Here is a 15,997-nt window from a genome sequence, read left to right on the forward strand (position 1 = left end):
GCATGGTTCAGATAGACAGGTTGAAAGCAGGAAGAGGGAGGATTACTTGTTGGGTGGTGGACCACAAACTAATTCAGAGCACCCATAGAAAAGAATCCATAAGATCCTGGCAGCCCAGGAAAAATAATCTATGTCAGCTTCCTGTGCAGAACATGAAAGTCAGGATCCTCCAGCACCATCACAAGACACTTGCTAAGAAGGTGTGTGACTGCTTTAGAAGGCTCAGTTTAATGAAGAATGGATTCCTATTTCCTATCCATATAATTTCAGTGGAGCACAGGCTGTATGCTAGCCAGTCGGGACAGGAAGGATCAATGGGAACAGGTGTTTGAGAACTGGTCTTGATACTGTTACTAGTATTAGAGGCTGTGATGTACAGCAGCTAACATCAATAGTGGTAAGGTTGTTGTGACCTTTCTGTGGTTAGGGAGTTTAACAATTTTCTTTCCCCTTCCATAGGTACCATTGCATACCTGGAATGAGTGAAGAATCTGAGACACAAGGAAAGCTCTGCAGTTGTTATCCTAGCATTCCCACAGCAACTGAGGCAACTTACTCTGGATGTGGAACTCAGTTCTGACTTCTCTGTTTTTAGAGAGACAGCTGCTAATTTATAGTAGTTGTTCATTATTTTGATGAAAGATAGATAGATAGATAGATAGATAGATAGATAGATAGATAGATATTCATATTAAAATGTTCAGGCAAATAGATGTACCTAGAAAAAAATTATCTACTGAGGTAAACCAGACACAGGTGGAGAAATATGGAATATATTCACTTATGTGTGGATATTAGCCACTGCTAAAACAATGAACTTGATATTCATAGGCCCATTTTATTCAGAGATATTAAGTATAGAAGAGTTGACTTCAGAGCACACAGTGGCAACCAGATTCCCTGGTGGAAGTAAGTAAAATAGATTCCATGGATGGATTGGAGGCAGATGGGGATGTGAATGGGAAAATGAGGAAGAGAGTGGGAGGGAAGTTAAGGTTGAAGGAGAAAATGCTGAGAGACAGTTGGAATTGAGAGGGGCATTTGAGTGATGATATGGAAAACTACAGTGGTACATACTTCTTAAATGCTATAAAGACAATCAAAATTCAGTAACCTACTAATGGGGGTGCAGAAGTCCCAACTGACCTGGTATTTGCTTCAAATGAGCTTTCTAGTACACTACCTGAGTTTTATTTAATTGAGTTTTTGGCTAAGTGGGTCCCTTGGATCCATAAGCAATCTAGACACTTGATAAGATAACTCTTTTTTCTGTAGAAATTAAGAGCAGTTCTCCATTACCACGCATGCCATCCAGAAAACTCACTGGACGTGGAGAAGTTGAACCTTCCTGACTATATAATATTGTCTTTGTTATGAGAAGTTACTAAACAGGCTAACAAAAGAGAAATGTGAAAATCAACTTAGCTGCCTTCCAAGTGCTGGGATTAAAGGCATGTGTCACCACTGCCTGGCTCAAAAAAGAATTTTTATTGAAGAGAAGTACTACAAATATAAGCAATGTTGTTAGCACCAGGTGCATCTGTGGACAGCTAGAAGTGTCTTTACAGTCAGGTTTTCGACCCAGTGAAGAGGCTCCTCATCTCTAGGCAACAGCACTGCTCCTGCATCTGTTGTCATGACACACACCATGGAATCACTCCCCTTTTACATGCTTCCCATCCTCATGTACTGAATAAAAGAGTCTTCCCCTGTCCCACAGCCCTTCTTCTTCTTACCTCTCACCCCCTCTCAGAGGCTGCTTCTGGCAATAAAACCTTCCCCGTGAGACCTGAGGCTTAGTGTGATTTGTCCGGGAGTTTGCCGGCCTTCTCTAAAAAATATGAAGAAGTCATAAAGTCAAAAAAAAAACAAACAAACAAACAAACAAAAAAAAGAAATCAAGGGGATACAATTTGGAAAGAAATAGTGAGTTTTCTATTTTCGGCTAATATGATAGTATATATAAGTGAGCCCAAAAAATCCTTCCAGAAATTACATTGATAAACTTTGTAGCAAAGTGTCTGCATACACAATTGACTTGAAGAAATCATTAGCTCTGCCCTACACAAAGTGATAAACAAGCTGAAAAGAAGTTAGGGAAACAGAACACATTATATTAGCCACAAACAAAATAAAATACATTCATCTACCTCTAACTAAGCAAGTAAAAAAGTGAAAGACAAGAAATTCAAGTATCTTAAGAAAGAAACAGAAAGCTACCAGAAGGTGGAAAAATCACCCTTGCTCATGTATAAATGGAATAGGCACATGAATATGTCCATCTTACCAAAAAGCAATATAGAGATTCAGGGCAATTCCCATCAAAATTCCAGAAAAAAAATTTCACAGAACTTTAAAGAAAAAATTCTCAACTTCATTTGGAAAAGAAACAAAACAAAACAAAACACAGGATAGATAAAATATTCCTCAACAACAACAACAACAACAAAACTTCTGGAGGTATCAATATCTGTATCTTTAAGCTGTACAGCAGAAAAATAGTAATAAAAATTTGCACAGTACTGGTATAGAACTAGATAGGTGAACCAATGGAATTCAATAGAACACCCAATAATAAACACAGTCACCTACAGGTACTTAAATTTTGACAAAGAAGCTAAAACCATACAATGAAAGTGGAGAGCATCTTCTATGAATGATTCTGGTCTAACTGGATGTCTTCATGTTGGAAATGCATATAGATCCATATTTATCCCCCTGCATATCACTCAAGTCCAAATGAATCAAAGACCTCATTATAAATCTATACACACTTAATCTAATAGAACAAAAAATGGGGAATTGCCTTGAACTCATTGGAATAGGAAACAACTTCCTAAACAGAACACTCATGGCTCTGAAACTAACGTCAAGAATTTTTAATAAAAGGAACCTCATAAATGTGAAACACTTCTGTAAGTCGAAAGACACCATCTTCAGGATCCCTATAGATTAGGCAAAGATCTTCACTACTTCTAAATCGATTAGATAAGGATTCCTGCTACTAAGTAGAATGAGGGGAGACTTGTGTTAGAGGTTACTGAGAGAAGAGGAAGGGCTGATATTGTAATCTAATGTGAATAAATAACTTCAATCTAAAAGATACACATGAAGAATAGGAAGACATTCATTGACATGGAAAACAGAATAGAAACATGACATGTGAATATGCACATACTACTTGCAACATGGAATGAGGAGTGTCTAAAAAAAAAAAGAAAGATGAATTGTCCTACTTTTACAATAAATTACAATTATAACAAATAGCGTGTAGTATGTTTATTAACATACATAGAGATATGAATAAAATGGTGATATCGTCATTCATATGCACAGTTCAGTAAATTATAAACCACCTAATATTTATTCTTATATAGAAAGTCAATTACATGGTCATTAGGAAAATCTTGAAAATAATAAATGTTGAATAGGAAAGTAATATTTAAAATAGTTTCATACAGAATTGATTATAGGGACAGAAAAAAAATGTGCCATATTTTTCCCATATATTTTCAACGATTTTTTTTTTAAATTTTAGCTGAGGTTTACCTCTTTACAGAGCATACGTATATACGCTCAGTACTGTTGCTATCTGGACTCAGATAAAGGCATCAGATGTCCCAAACTGACATTTAGGGTGATTGTCAGTTACCATGGGGGTTAGGTATTGAACCAGTTTTCTATTTAAAAGAAAGCAACTCTATTAACTGGTACATCATCACAACAGCCCTCCAAGAGAATATGCCAATGTCAATCCTAGTCTCCTGGAGCCTGATCATCCCTTTCTCAAAACCTGAAGAATACCTGGAACTTTGTTATAGTCTCCTTTCACTGCACCTGCCAAGGTTCTTATTCAATAAAACAAACCAAAACCAATCAACAAGCTGGGCGGTGGTGGTGCACGCCTTTAATCCCAGCACTTGAGAGGCAGAGGCAGTCAGATTTCTGAGTTCAAGGCCAGCCTGGTCTACAAAGTGATTTCTAGGACAGCTAGGCCTATACAGAGAAACCCTGTCTCGAAGAAAAGTAAAAATAAATAAATAAATAAATAAATAAATAAATAAATAAAATAAACAACAACAACAAACAAAAAACAAAAAACAAAAAACCAATCAACAACACACCACCTTAGCCATGTGTGCATGTGTAACCTCCTTCAGCCTAGGCAGGCTGGTTCAGACTGTTTACCACTGAGGCAGGGCCACCTGCTGTGCTGCTTCTCCACTCTACTAGTTTCCTTTGATGTGACACTGTGAGGCTGAACCGGTTCTCCAAGATTTTCTGGAGTTAACTGCAAACTGTGAAATTGGTGAATTTCTGCTAAAAGGCTGTTTTGACAACTTCACATCTCTACATCAAGAAACTTGGCATCACTGGGGATGGGTTTCTCTCTTTATAAGCGCAGACTTTTTTATTAAACTTTTGAACCTTGAGCAGACTAGCATGTCTTGGTTCCATTATTTCTCGACCCGCCTAGGTTGCCTCTTCTCTTTCAGCTCCAGGTTGCCTCCCAGGCTTGAACCTGGACATGAGAGTCACAGGCCAGCCCCAACATGCATGAGAACAATGCATTTTTGGATGGAGACAAAAGACAGAATTTTTCGAATAGTTACCTGATTAGTATTATTTAAAAATTCACATGTATTGTTATATTAATTATAATGTTTTTTCAAACTATAAAACATTCTGACCTATTATCATCACACAGGATCATACCTAGGGTATTTTTTTTTCACAAGCTAAGGTATAACATTAATAAATCAGTATATGAGAACAAATTAATGAATGCTGTATTTATATCAGACAGTTCATATATTTCAGGTTCAATATTAATACAGAGTGTTTTGTTGGTTAATAAATATTTATATAATGATAAATATGAAGACAGCTAAAACTTAAAAAAAATTGCTAAAATATTGTTTAAGAGTCAATCAAAACTCCAGTGGTCCGTATGGGACGAATATGTAAAAAGCTCCCAGTGGATGTATAATCTCCAATGGCAAAGAATCTGACTAGCACAGTGATTAAATAGCAGAGTTAAAAACCATGGGTGGATATGAATTGTATCAGCTTTGAACCTGCCACCAAAGAAATATAACCATGTTTGCAACTGACCAGTCCATCCTCTAAGAAAGTATTACATAAGAATCCAGGCAACAATAAGATGAATAAAAAAAATCAGGATACACCACACTTACATGGTCAACAATTTAACAACACAGTTATGAAATGCACATTAGGATTTGAGGATCAGTGCTCTTATGAGCAGCAGAGTAAGGGATTTCAATCATTCTCCAGTTTCTGTCTGTCCACTAGCCTAGCAGCTTCTGTGACCTTGGAGTGTCCAAGTCTTCTGGTTTGCAGTTCCTGCCACGGCTCTGGTGACTGAAAATTTCCCCAAGGCGTAACTTGGGGACAACTGCAGAGGAAGGGAATTTTCACATGGCTGTGTAGACCCCAGGAAGTATTCTCTAGTCCTAGTTCCACACCATGCAGCTCCAAACTCCTACTGACAGGGATGGGCTGATGATCCCACTTTTCTTCCTTCAGGCCCTCAGTCCCTCTTCTGAGTTCTCCTGTAACAAAATCAATTTCAACCCAGGAATAACTCTACCTGCTCCATGTTTTTCCCATCCCCAGGCTGTCCCATCAGTTGTCCTGAAGCTGAAGAGAAGTTTCCTTTCCCTGCAAGGTACTGACATAGACCTAGTGGTTTCCTTAAAATCTAGACGCTGGAAGTTCTAGAAATGCCCATCAGGCTCCTATAGTATGGCTCTTATTATTTACCTTACAATGCTTTTCCACAAATAGTTAATGTTCCAAATCCAGTGAGCTTCTGTCTCCATGTTCTTCAAACATGGTATGGCTAATTATACCAAGCCAAGGACTTGCATCTTTATCAATATACACATGCTATCTTTCACACAACTCAAACAGAGTCTACCTGGACCTATTTTGTCAACCATCACCATATGCTTGCAGTACCATAGATAAGAAGTGTGTGTATAAATGGTTATAGAATGAATATTGTGTGAGGGGTACAAGGTAAGATGTGTCTTCATTGTGTACTTCTAGAAATTTTTCCATGAACCTGGAAGTCACTTCAGATCTGGGTAATGATCTCTCAGTCATTAAGCAGTGAGGCCTAAATCCACTGAACATGTGCAATGAGAATGAAGAGAGACTGTCCAACTGGTTGCAATTTCCAGACTAGTAAGAGCTACTCAAGCCACCTAATTTTCATTTGCCTGGTATGTGTTTCAACATCCCTGATGAAGCAATTGGCAGCAAATACGAATTATCATCTGAAATCAATGGCCAGTATCCTTGAAATCTATGAAGCCATGCTTCCATGTATTTTTCTTTATTTTTCTCTCATACTTCCTTGAATTCAAGAGTTATTTCTGAGGCTCTGAAGGCATCTACATATTTCCTTTTTTGAGGCTTTTTATCTTAACCTAGTAATACTTGCCTGGAACATTGAACTGAATTTTACCTATTTCAGTTAACACAAATCACCATATGTAAAACAGTGTTTCTAACTCTTTTAATGCTAAACACGGACATTGAATTCAAATTATTTTTAGGTGGGCAGACTACCCTGCAGTTCAATGAATGATTTCTCAGTTTTAAGAAATTGGAAAATTTCTTAAATAACACAATTGGAAAAATGTGTTTTCCTATGCTTTTAAGCAACCACTATGACAGGGTCATTACATCCCAAAGAGATTGTTATCCACCAGTTGAAAATCATTACTATTAACTTTATGATATAGGTTTGCAAAAATATTCATGACTTCTGCGTAAGTTTTATGTGAGGCATTTCCTGGGAAGATGCTACATATATTCATCTGAGTATCCCAAGTGCAAGTTAAAAACAACCAAAGCAAACTTGTAGATTCTTTCAGCTTTATTGGAGTTAGTTACAGGACAATAGGAAAGGAGTTGTTGACCAGATCACAAGAAACTCAGAGTCACTTGTTATCCTAACAAGCATTTGAGAAGAATTATGATTACTGGATACTCGAAGCACACTTCACATCTGCAAGCATATTTATAGGATAAAGAATATGCTGTCTGAGTGGCTCAGTTTGCCAGGTACTCTTTTAAGTATAACTTTTCTTTTTTTTTTTTTTTTAAAGATTTATTTATTTATTATATGTAAGTACACTGTAGCTGTCTTCAGACCCTCCAGAAGAGGGCGCCAGATCTTGTTACGGATGGTTGTGAGCCACCATGTGGTTGCTGGGATTTGAACTCTGGACCTTCGGAAGAGCAGTCGGGTGCTCTTACCCACTGAGCCATCTCACCAGCCCAAGTATAACTTTTCTTAACTGGATCATTTAAATTAAATATACAGAATGTTATCAGTTTTATTAGATATTTTGAGGATTGCATTAAAGACCTTAAATAGTTTCCTTTTGTAATGGATTATTTCTGTCTCAATGAAAGTGTTACACAATACTATCTTCTGACTTCCCAACTTGTCTTCATCTTGTAATATTTGAGGGTGAACAAGTAAAAAAAAACTTGTGTCATGAAAAGCTTTCTACATTTTCACATGTTCAGAGTTTCTCCCTGCATAAATAGTTGACATTATCTAAGATTTGAACATTGCATGAAAGTTTTCATAAGATTTTCATAATCATACTAATTCTCTACTGTGGAGCCTCAAGTGTTGTCAAGAATACACCGTGAATAAAACATATTCCACATTTTCCCCAACAGAAATACTTTCCCTTAAAAAGTTCTTAGATGTTCTCTCTATCCTGAAGTGAAGTCAAAGATATTTCTTCATACAATGCATGCGTTAAGTTTCTAGCCTGTAAGTATTCACTGTTACAGTCTAGGAACTAGGCCAAAAGGAAAGGATTCATACCTAAAATATATTTGAAAAGTTTGTCTTCTCTAAGTATTCTCTAATGAATTTTAAGATGATATATCTTGGTAAAGGATTGTCTCGTTCACTTCATTTATAAATATTCTCTACTGTATGAAAAAATTCATGATTTCTCAGACTGACATTGTGAGTATTGTATTTGTCACATACAAACTATTTGTAAGGTTTCTCTCCTGTATGAATTTTCAGATGATATTTAAGATGGGATTTGGTGGTAAAGCATTTGTCACATTCACTGCATTTGTAAGGTTTCTCTCCTGTATGAATTCTCTGATGAGTTCTCAGACTGCCTTTTTCAGTAAAGCATTTGTCACATTCACTGCATTTATAAGGTTTCTCTCCTGTATGAATTCTCTGATGAATTCTCAGACTGCCTTTTCTAGTAAAGCATTTGTCACATTCACTGCATTTGTAAGGTTTCTCTCCTTTATGAATTCTCTGATGAATATTAAGATGGTATTTTTGGGTAAAGCATTTGTCACATTCACTGCATTTGTAAGGTTTCTCTCCTTTATGAATTCTCTGATGGCCTTTTTCAGTGAAGCATTTGTCACATTCACTGCATTTGTAAGGTTTCTCTCCTGTATGAATTTTCTGATGAATTCTCAGACTGCCTTTTCTAGTAAAGCATTTGTCACATTCACTGCATTTGTAAGGTTTCTCTCCTGTATGAATTTTCTGATGAATTCTCAGACTGCCTTTTCTAGTAAAGCATTTGTCACATTCACTGCATTTGTAAGGTTTCTCTCCTTTATGAATTCTCTGATGAATTCTCAGATGGCCTTTTACAGTAAAGCATTTGTCACACTCACTGCATTTGTAAGGTTTCTCTCCTGTATGAATTCTCTGATGATTATTAAGAGATGATTTTTGGTTAAAACATTTGTCACATTTACTACATTTGTAAGATTTCTCTCCTGTATGAATTTTCTGATGTCTTATCAGATTGCCTTTGTCAGTAAAGCATTTGTCACATTCACTACATTTGTAAGGTTTCTCTCCTGTATGAATTCTCTGATGCCTTCTCAGTTTGCCTTTTTCAGTAAAGCATTTGTCACATTCACTGCATTTGTAAGGCTTCTCTCCTGTATGAATTCTCTGATGCCTTCTCAGACTGTATTTGTCAATAAAGCATTTGTCACATTCACTGCATTTGTAAGGTTTCTCTCCTGTATGAATTCTCTGATGAGTTCTCAGACGGCCTTTTTCAGTAAAGCATTTGTCACATTCACTGCATTCGTAAGGTTTCTCTCCTGTATGAATTCTCTGATGAATTCTCAGACTGCCTTTTTCAGTAAAGCATTTGTCACATTCACTGCATTTGTAAGGTTTCTCTCCTGCATGAATTTTCTGATGAATATTAAGATGGGATTTTTGGGAAAAGCATTTGTCCCATTCAGTATATTTCTGAGGTGTATAATCGGAGGATTCTAGAATCACATTGCTAAGCTTGTTCCATTTAGAAGACTTCTCTTGAATATTCATGTGTTCAAGAACAATGTACTGGCTGTCTTGATCCATGACCTTCTCATACTTTCCATGTATGCAATGATTTTCTGAAACAAAAAACAAAGAATAAAAAATAAGGGCAATTAGAGGTGACATGAATTACTTATATAAGGAGTAAGGGACTCAATAATCAGTGATCTCATGGATTCCTACTCTCAAGAGAGGTTTTCCTCTCTCTGTCTCTCTCTGTCTCTCTGTCTCTCTCTCTCTCTCTCTCTTTTGAATCATTACATGTAGAACCCAAATATGATTTATATCAAATGTCTGGAAATGATAATAGCCTGCTAAATGTTATTTTCAAATTGGACAGCATACCCACCTCAAATATAATGACCCAGAATTGCTCCTGTCTTAAGGAAAAAGAGGGACAAAGAATGGAAAAGAGACTGAAGGGAAGGCCATCTGGATATCTCAGAGCATTTACATAAACACATAGTAGGAAAACTCAAAGAAAGAAACGGGAATTCTACAAGAAGTTCATTCTTACCCACAAACAACAGATTGTTGTAATTCTCCAACATCACATCCATGTACAATGACCTCTGAGCAAAACTGAGACATTCCCATTCCTCCAGTGAGAAGTCCAAGGCCACATCCTTGAAGGTTAACAGAGCCTGGAATAGAAAACTACCTATCTGATACTGGACAAAAATACTTTTTTACTTTACAAAAAAACTAATTAAGATACCCTTTTGGGGGGCTGGTGAGATGGCTCAGCGGTTAAGAGCACTGACTGCTTTTCCAAAGGTCATGAGTTCAAATCCCAGTAACCACATGGTGGCTCACTACCATCTGTAACTAGATCTAACAACCTCTTCTGGAGTGTCTGAAGACAGCTACAGTGTACTTACATATAATAAATAAATAAATCTTAAGAAAGGAAAGGAAAAGAAAAGAAAAGAAAAGAAAAGAAAAGAAAAGAAAAGAAAAGAAAAGAAAAGAAAAGAAAAGAAAAGATATCCTTTTTGGGGCTGGAGAGACGGCTCAGTGGTTAAGAGTCCCGCCTGCTCTTACAAAGGTCCTGAGTTCAAATCTCAGCAAACACATGGTGGCTCACAACCATCCATAATGAGATCCTATGCCCTCTTCTGGTGCATCTGAATAAAGCTACAGTGTATTTAGATATAATAATAAATAAATTTTTAAAAAGATATCCTTTTTGATGCAGATTAGGAAGGAAAATATGAAGAACAAATGTTTTCTAAAAGTGCTATGGAAATGTGTCTATAGATACGAATTGCTGCTCTTCCACAGACAATCTATAGAATGACTTACTAAAATGCTCACATTTAGAAAGGCTCTCTAATTAAGAAAAGAAAAAAAAAGAAAAAGAAAAAAAGAAAAAAGAAAGGCTCTTGTCTTCATGAATTTTCTGTGATTTACTGAGACCTTCACAGCACATGAAAGATTTGCCACCATCACTCTTTTCAAAACTTTTGGTGTGCAGTTTGGATGGTATACTGTCTTTTAATGTCATCTATTATGAAATTTGACTCCCAGCACCCACGTGGCACTAAACAGTAGATTGTTAAACCCAGTTTGTTAAAAATCCAATGATCTCTTCTGAACACTACACTACTGACAGGAGAAATACATAGCACATATGCATACATTCAGGCAAATGAAAGCAACGTATATTGAAGAGAAATTAACTTTATTCAAAGAAACTTTCTAGACTACTAATAGACTTCCTTATATTTCTTTTTCTCTGAGAATGCATGATGTAATTTCAAAAGCAGTAAACATTTATAGAATATAACATGTACTTTTGATGTCTAGATGCAGTAATGTAGCTTTATGATATATGGGTTGATATTAAACAGAATCTCAGTGTCCCATTAGAGATAGTCAAGTTATGATAAAAAAATATGCTTTCAAATTTTACAATGTCCACTTTGTTCAAATATGGACACCAGCTTAGTCTTATGTGCAGCTGTATCTCACGTCTGTATTACAACATGTCCATTTGACAATCTGAGGCCTAAGTTCAATGCTACACAAGTTCTAGAAGAAACAGGTAGAATACAAAATGCAGAAATAATGGATGGACTAAATGACTAAGCTTTTTCATTAAGCACAATAGAACTGCATCATACACTGAACGTTCCATGACACAGAAAATCAAATGGTTTTGGAAATTATTTTATGAAAATATATTGAAAATCATAAAATAGAAAAAAAAACAGTATTAGGGAGCTTTAAAATTATTTAACATTTTACATATGTTGGCATAATCAATATGCATAATAACAATTTCAATAATACCACATGGTCTTTCACTATAAAATGATTAGATATGTATGTATAAGCACATAACATATGTGACAATGCATTCCAATGAAGTATAATCATTTCTTGATCATTTTGTGTTTTTAAATTCAGGGAGAATTATACTAAATATTCATTAAAATTTAATGACTTATTCATCACTGTATTAACTTAACTGAAAATTTCAATCTTCTAATTATATTTTTTTCTTCAGAATTTGACCATATGTATATAAGAATTGCATCTTTCATAGAGAAGTATGATTTGTAATTCTTCTTTTGTTTATCAAAAATTATAATATACAGACTATATATTGTCTTTATTACAAATATGCCTCAAAAAATGTAAGCCTGCGACATGAACAAATGACTAAAGGTTAAAGGTACGTGCTGTTACTACTTTAAAAACTAATCTAATTCTCTCTAAATATATTGCAGCTCACTATTATGTCTGAATTCAGTCCCAAAGGGTTTGGGGCTGTACTCATGGTTTTAGGGGCATAATGTATCATTCAGTGTACATAAAAAACATTCAGATATACACTTATGTACTTAAAGAAGATAGTATTGTAATAAAAAATCAAAACATTGCCACAACCCTTCAGTTTTCCCTATGTAATGCACAGCTTGACTGAAGAGGATTAGCATAGACTGATTCAAGTCTTTCCCTTCTAACGAAAAATAGACAAAAAATAAGAAAGGACATTCCTGCCCGGCATGGTGGCACACGCCTTTAATCTCAGCACTCGGGAGGTACCCAGGCAGGCGGATTTCTAAGTTCGAGGCCAGCCTGGTCTACAGAGTGAGTTCCAAGACAGCCAAGGCTACACAGAGAAACCCTGTCTCGAAAAAAAAAAAGAAAGAACATTCATTTATGTTTGTAAATTGATGGTTTATGTACAGCACCATAGCTATCCTCTCTAGAAAATTTTACTAATATAGTTCATGTAATGAAATACAAAGGTGAAGAAAACAGGATTTAAAGTTATTTCTGAAACCAAAAAGAGAGGAAAATAACAATTTCTATATTGAGAATTTACCACAGGGACAGTATCTCTCTTGAGACAAATAGATTTCAGGTGTCAACAGTGATTACTGTGTGACATGAGCCGTGAAAAAAATGTTGTTAGAATACTGAAATCTGTATCAGCTCACAATCACAATAATGGTAAAAGAAAGACATTTTCCTTCCATCATCTGTGACCCTAGGGAGCTAATGATTTATTTACTATTAGGATTCAAAACAGTGGATCTCTTATAATTTTACCTTCTACAAATTCTACTCTTTCATATCTTCTTTAGTGATGTGAATTTCTATATCCTCATTCACAAGCTAGAAACCTGACCTTCCCTGAAATGCCATTTATGTGGCACAAGAGACCTTACTTTACACTAATACAAAAGGACAGAACTTATTCAACATAGAAAATACCCATCAATCTGTTCTTTGAGCATCATTCCAATAGATCCTTTTTGAAACATGCAGGTATCTAGTCCAAGGGAATTATATGTCCTCACAATATAAAATCAAGTTAAAATATAAAGATGATGTATACATGAAAGACCAAAACATTAAATTTTCACTATTACAGAAGAAAATAAAGATCGTAAAAAAAAAAAAGCCCTTTAGATAATATTCCATATGTGGAGAATAAAACATTTGGATGATTTGAATAAAAAGTTGTTTTTTTTTTTTAAAAAAAAAAAGAAATGTGGAAAGGACACTGACCTGTGGCATGTTTAGCAGAGATACACTCATTCTTTTTGTTGAACTTCTCCCAGGTTCTATGTGAAGAACAAAGATTTAATTCTTCTTAAAATTTCACATCAAGAATTGAACGATTCAAAGATGAAATAAATACAACTCCATTACAGAAAATGGTAAACCTTTTTTTTTTTTTTTTTTTTAGGCAGGTGACCCAAAGCTTTTATTTCACTAGGTCCACAGGCTGGCGGGTAATCCCTACAGGGCCACCTCAGGGCCCACCTCTCCTTCTCCCTGGCCTTGGGCTACCCGCTTCTTCCTTTGGAGCATTCGCTGCTCCGTTGAAACTCCTTCACGCGTTTCACGTAATCCAGGTGCTCACAGTAATCCCAGTCGTGCTGCTCGTGCTTGCAGGCCAGGAAGTTGGGGAAGCTGTCTCGCTTGCATTTCAGCAGCTGGATGAGGTAGTGGGCACAGTAGTCACGTTGCTGCAGTGTCAGCTGATAATCCATCATCTCTTGTTGTGTGGCCACCATCACTCGCTCCTTGAGATCCGGAAAGCTGGGGTCCGGAGGGAAGCTGGGTATCTTCTCGGGGTCAGGCTCCACCGAGGCATCCCACAGATAGCGCCGGGTCAGGTGCGCCCCCATGGCTACTCTGCCTTACCCTTCTTTAGTTGGTAAACCATATTTTTAAAAAATTAAATGCAAAATGATACCAGGAATCTTGACAACGTTTGTACAGCCATGAAAGCAAGTAATGATATATTTAGAGTGTACCTATAACCTAGTTCCTGCCCACCAACCTAGATTCTCAAAGCTTATTCATAACACCTAATATGGAAATCCCTGCCACCTGACCTAAATGACATATAGTAAAAGAAAATTGAGAGGCTGTAGCTAAAGCAATATGACAATGTTAATAAAATTTCCCTACCCAAATCACTAATACAATAGCAATACTCATGACAAAATGAATTATGAAACAAACTCAAGAGACAGAAGTCAAAATATACTCTGAACACCATTCAGTGTGGTCAAATGACATAAAGAGGGACCAAGCACAGGAATTCAAAGAAGGCAGAAACAAACTTAATGAAAGACCAGAGAACTCCTATGAGTGGCTAAAGGAATAATTATGATAATGCAAGATGTGAACATTGTATCCAGAGGTATAAAAATCTAAGGCATGCTCAATCTGAAATGAAACAGGAAATGAACTCTGTAAGCCTAATGGTAACTCAGTAGAGGGCCAATATATGAAGATACAGCAATCAAACAAACAAACAAAAAAATCAGCCTGTCAATGAAACTGAAGGAGCTGGCTCAGTCGAGGAAGTCATAGATCACAGAGAGGAACAAAATACTTGTTGCATGTCAGCAGAGATATTGAAAAATAAAAGTTTAATTCAAGCCTGATACAGTGGGGTAGGTCTTTCATCCTAGCTGTCAGGGGGGCTCGAGCAATGAGATTTATGTGACCTAAAAGCCATTCTGGTCTCTATATTAGGACACATGAAGGTTAGGACTAGAGTGTGGGACCCTATTTTACAAACAAATAGGAAACCCAAACAAAAAATGAGAGCTTTGTTTTCTACATTCATATCAAAATCAATTTAACAAGTACAAGGATATTAGAAGACTGATTATATAGGTATGAATGAATAAATCTCCTATTGGATAATATTTTTAAAGTCAAATCCTCAGTTGGTCACAACGTTTAGAGGAATTTAGTTGTTGGAACATTGCTGAAAAAAGTATAACACTGGGGGTTGGCTATGAGAAAAGAGAATAGATCCAAGCCATCTTAATTCTCTCTTCCTCTTTAGTGACTGGGGTTGAGGATGTGATCTTTCACCTTTCTATTTCAACAACATGGCAATGTTCTATCTGTCCTCCCTGCCATTGGAAGCATTACCCAAAGTAGTCTTTTTCTTCTATTAGTTTCCTTGAACATGGTGCTTAATGAAAGCAATAGACAAAAATACAGAACAAATATAGTAAAACATATTCTGATTGGATTTAAGGTTCCCTTTCAGAGAAAGAATTCATGTCATATTCTGAAACCTAATCAAGAACAGGATGTATGTTAGGTCATGGGAACTATGAGGCCATTTTAAGAAATGATATCATCTAAAATCATCATAGTCTATATTGTGTTCTCTCCTCTCAGTAAAAGTACATGACATAATGGTCTCACAGCATACATTTAGTTATTGTAATGTATACATTTGAAGTCTAGATGCAGGAATATTTTTTTTCCTTTGGTTTTTTGAGACAGGGTTTCTCTGTGTAGCCTTGGCTGTCCTGGAACTCACTCTGTAGACCAGGCTGGCCTCGAACTCAGAAATCCACCTGCCTCTGCCTCCGAAGTGCTGGGATTAAAGGCATGTGCCACCATGCCCAGCAGGAATATATTTTTAAGAACAGTTTTTTGATAACAAGAATGATCCAAGTGACACATCTCAGATAGTAAAGTCATGTTTAGTAAAACTATGCTTCCAAATTCTACAGGGGTCAGTTTTGCTCAAATATGAACCCTGTAACTATATTGTCTGCAGTTGGGTGTCAACAGCCTGACTCTAGTCTAAAATACTCAGCTGGGATTGTAATGTTT

At 36.3% G+C, this 15,997-nt stretch overlaps 1 protein-coding gene and 1 pseudogene across 1 annotated transcript in view; both read right to left on the reverse strand.

Moving 5' to 3' along the window:
- Nucleotides 1–8,053: 8,053 nt before the first annotated feature.
- LOC147004133 (uncharacterized) overlaps nt 8,054–15,997 on the reverse strand; it is a 45,780-nt gene continuing 37,836 nt past the window's right edge. Inside the window, 1 exon segment of the mRNA XM_085838628.1 lies at nt 8,054–9,307. Within this exon segment, the coding sequence (XP_085694754.1) occupies nt 8,054–9,307 (1,254 nt within the window).
- Nucleotides 13,577–14,052, reverse strand: LOC147004134 (NADH dehydrogenase [ubiquinone] 1 beta subcomplex subunit 7 pseudogene; annotated as a pseudogene).

Source organism: Mus caroli, unplaced genomic scaffold (assembly GCF_978045245.1).
Source record: "Mus caroli unplaced genomic scaffold, Mus_caroli_1 scaffold_6, whole genome shotgun sequence".
NCBI classification, from domain to species: domain Eukaryota; kingdom Metazoa; phylum Chordata; class Mammalia; order Rodentia; family Muridae; genus Mus; species Mus caroli.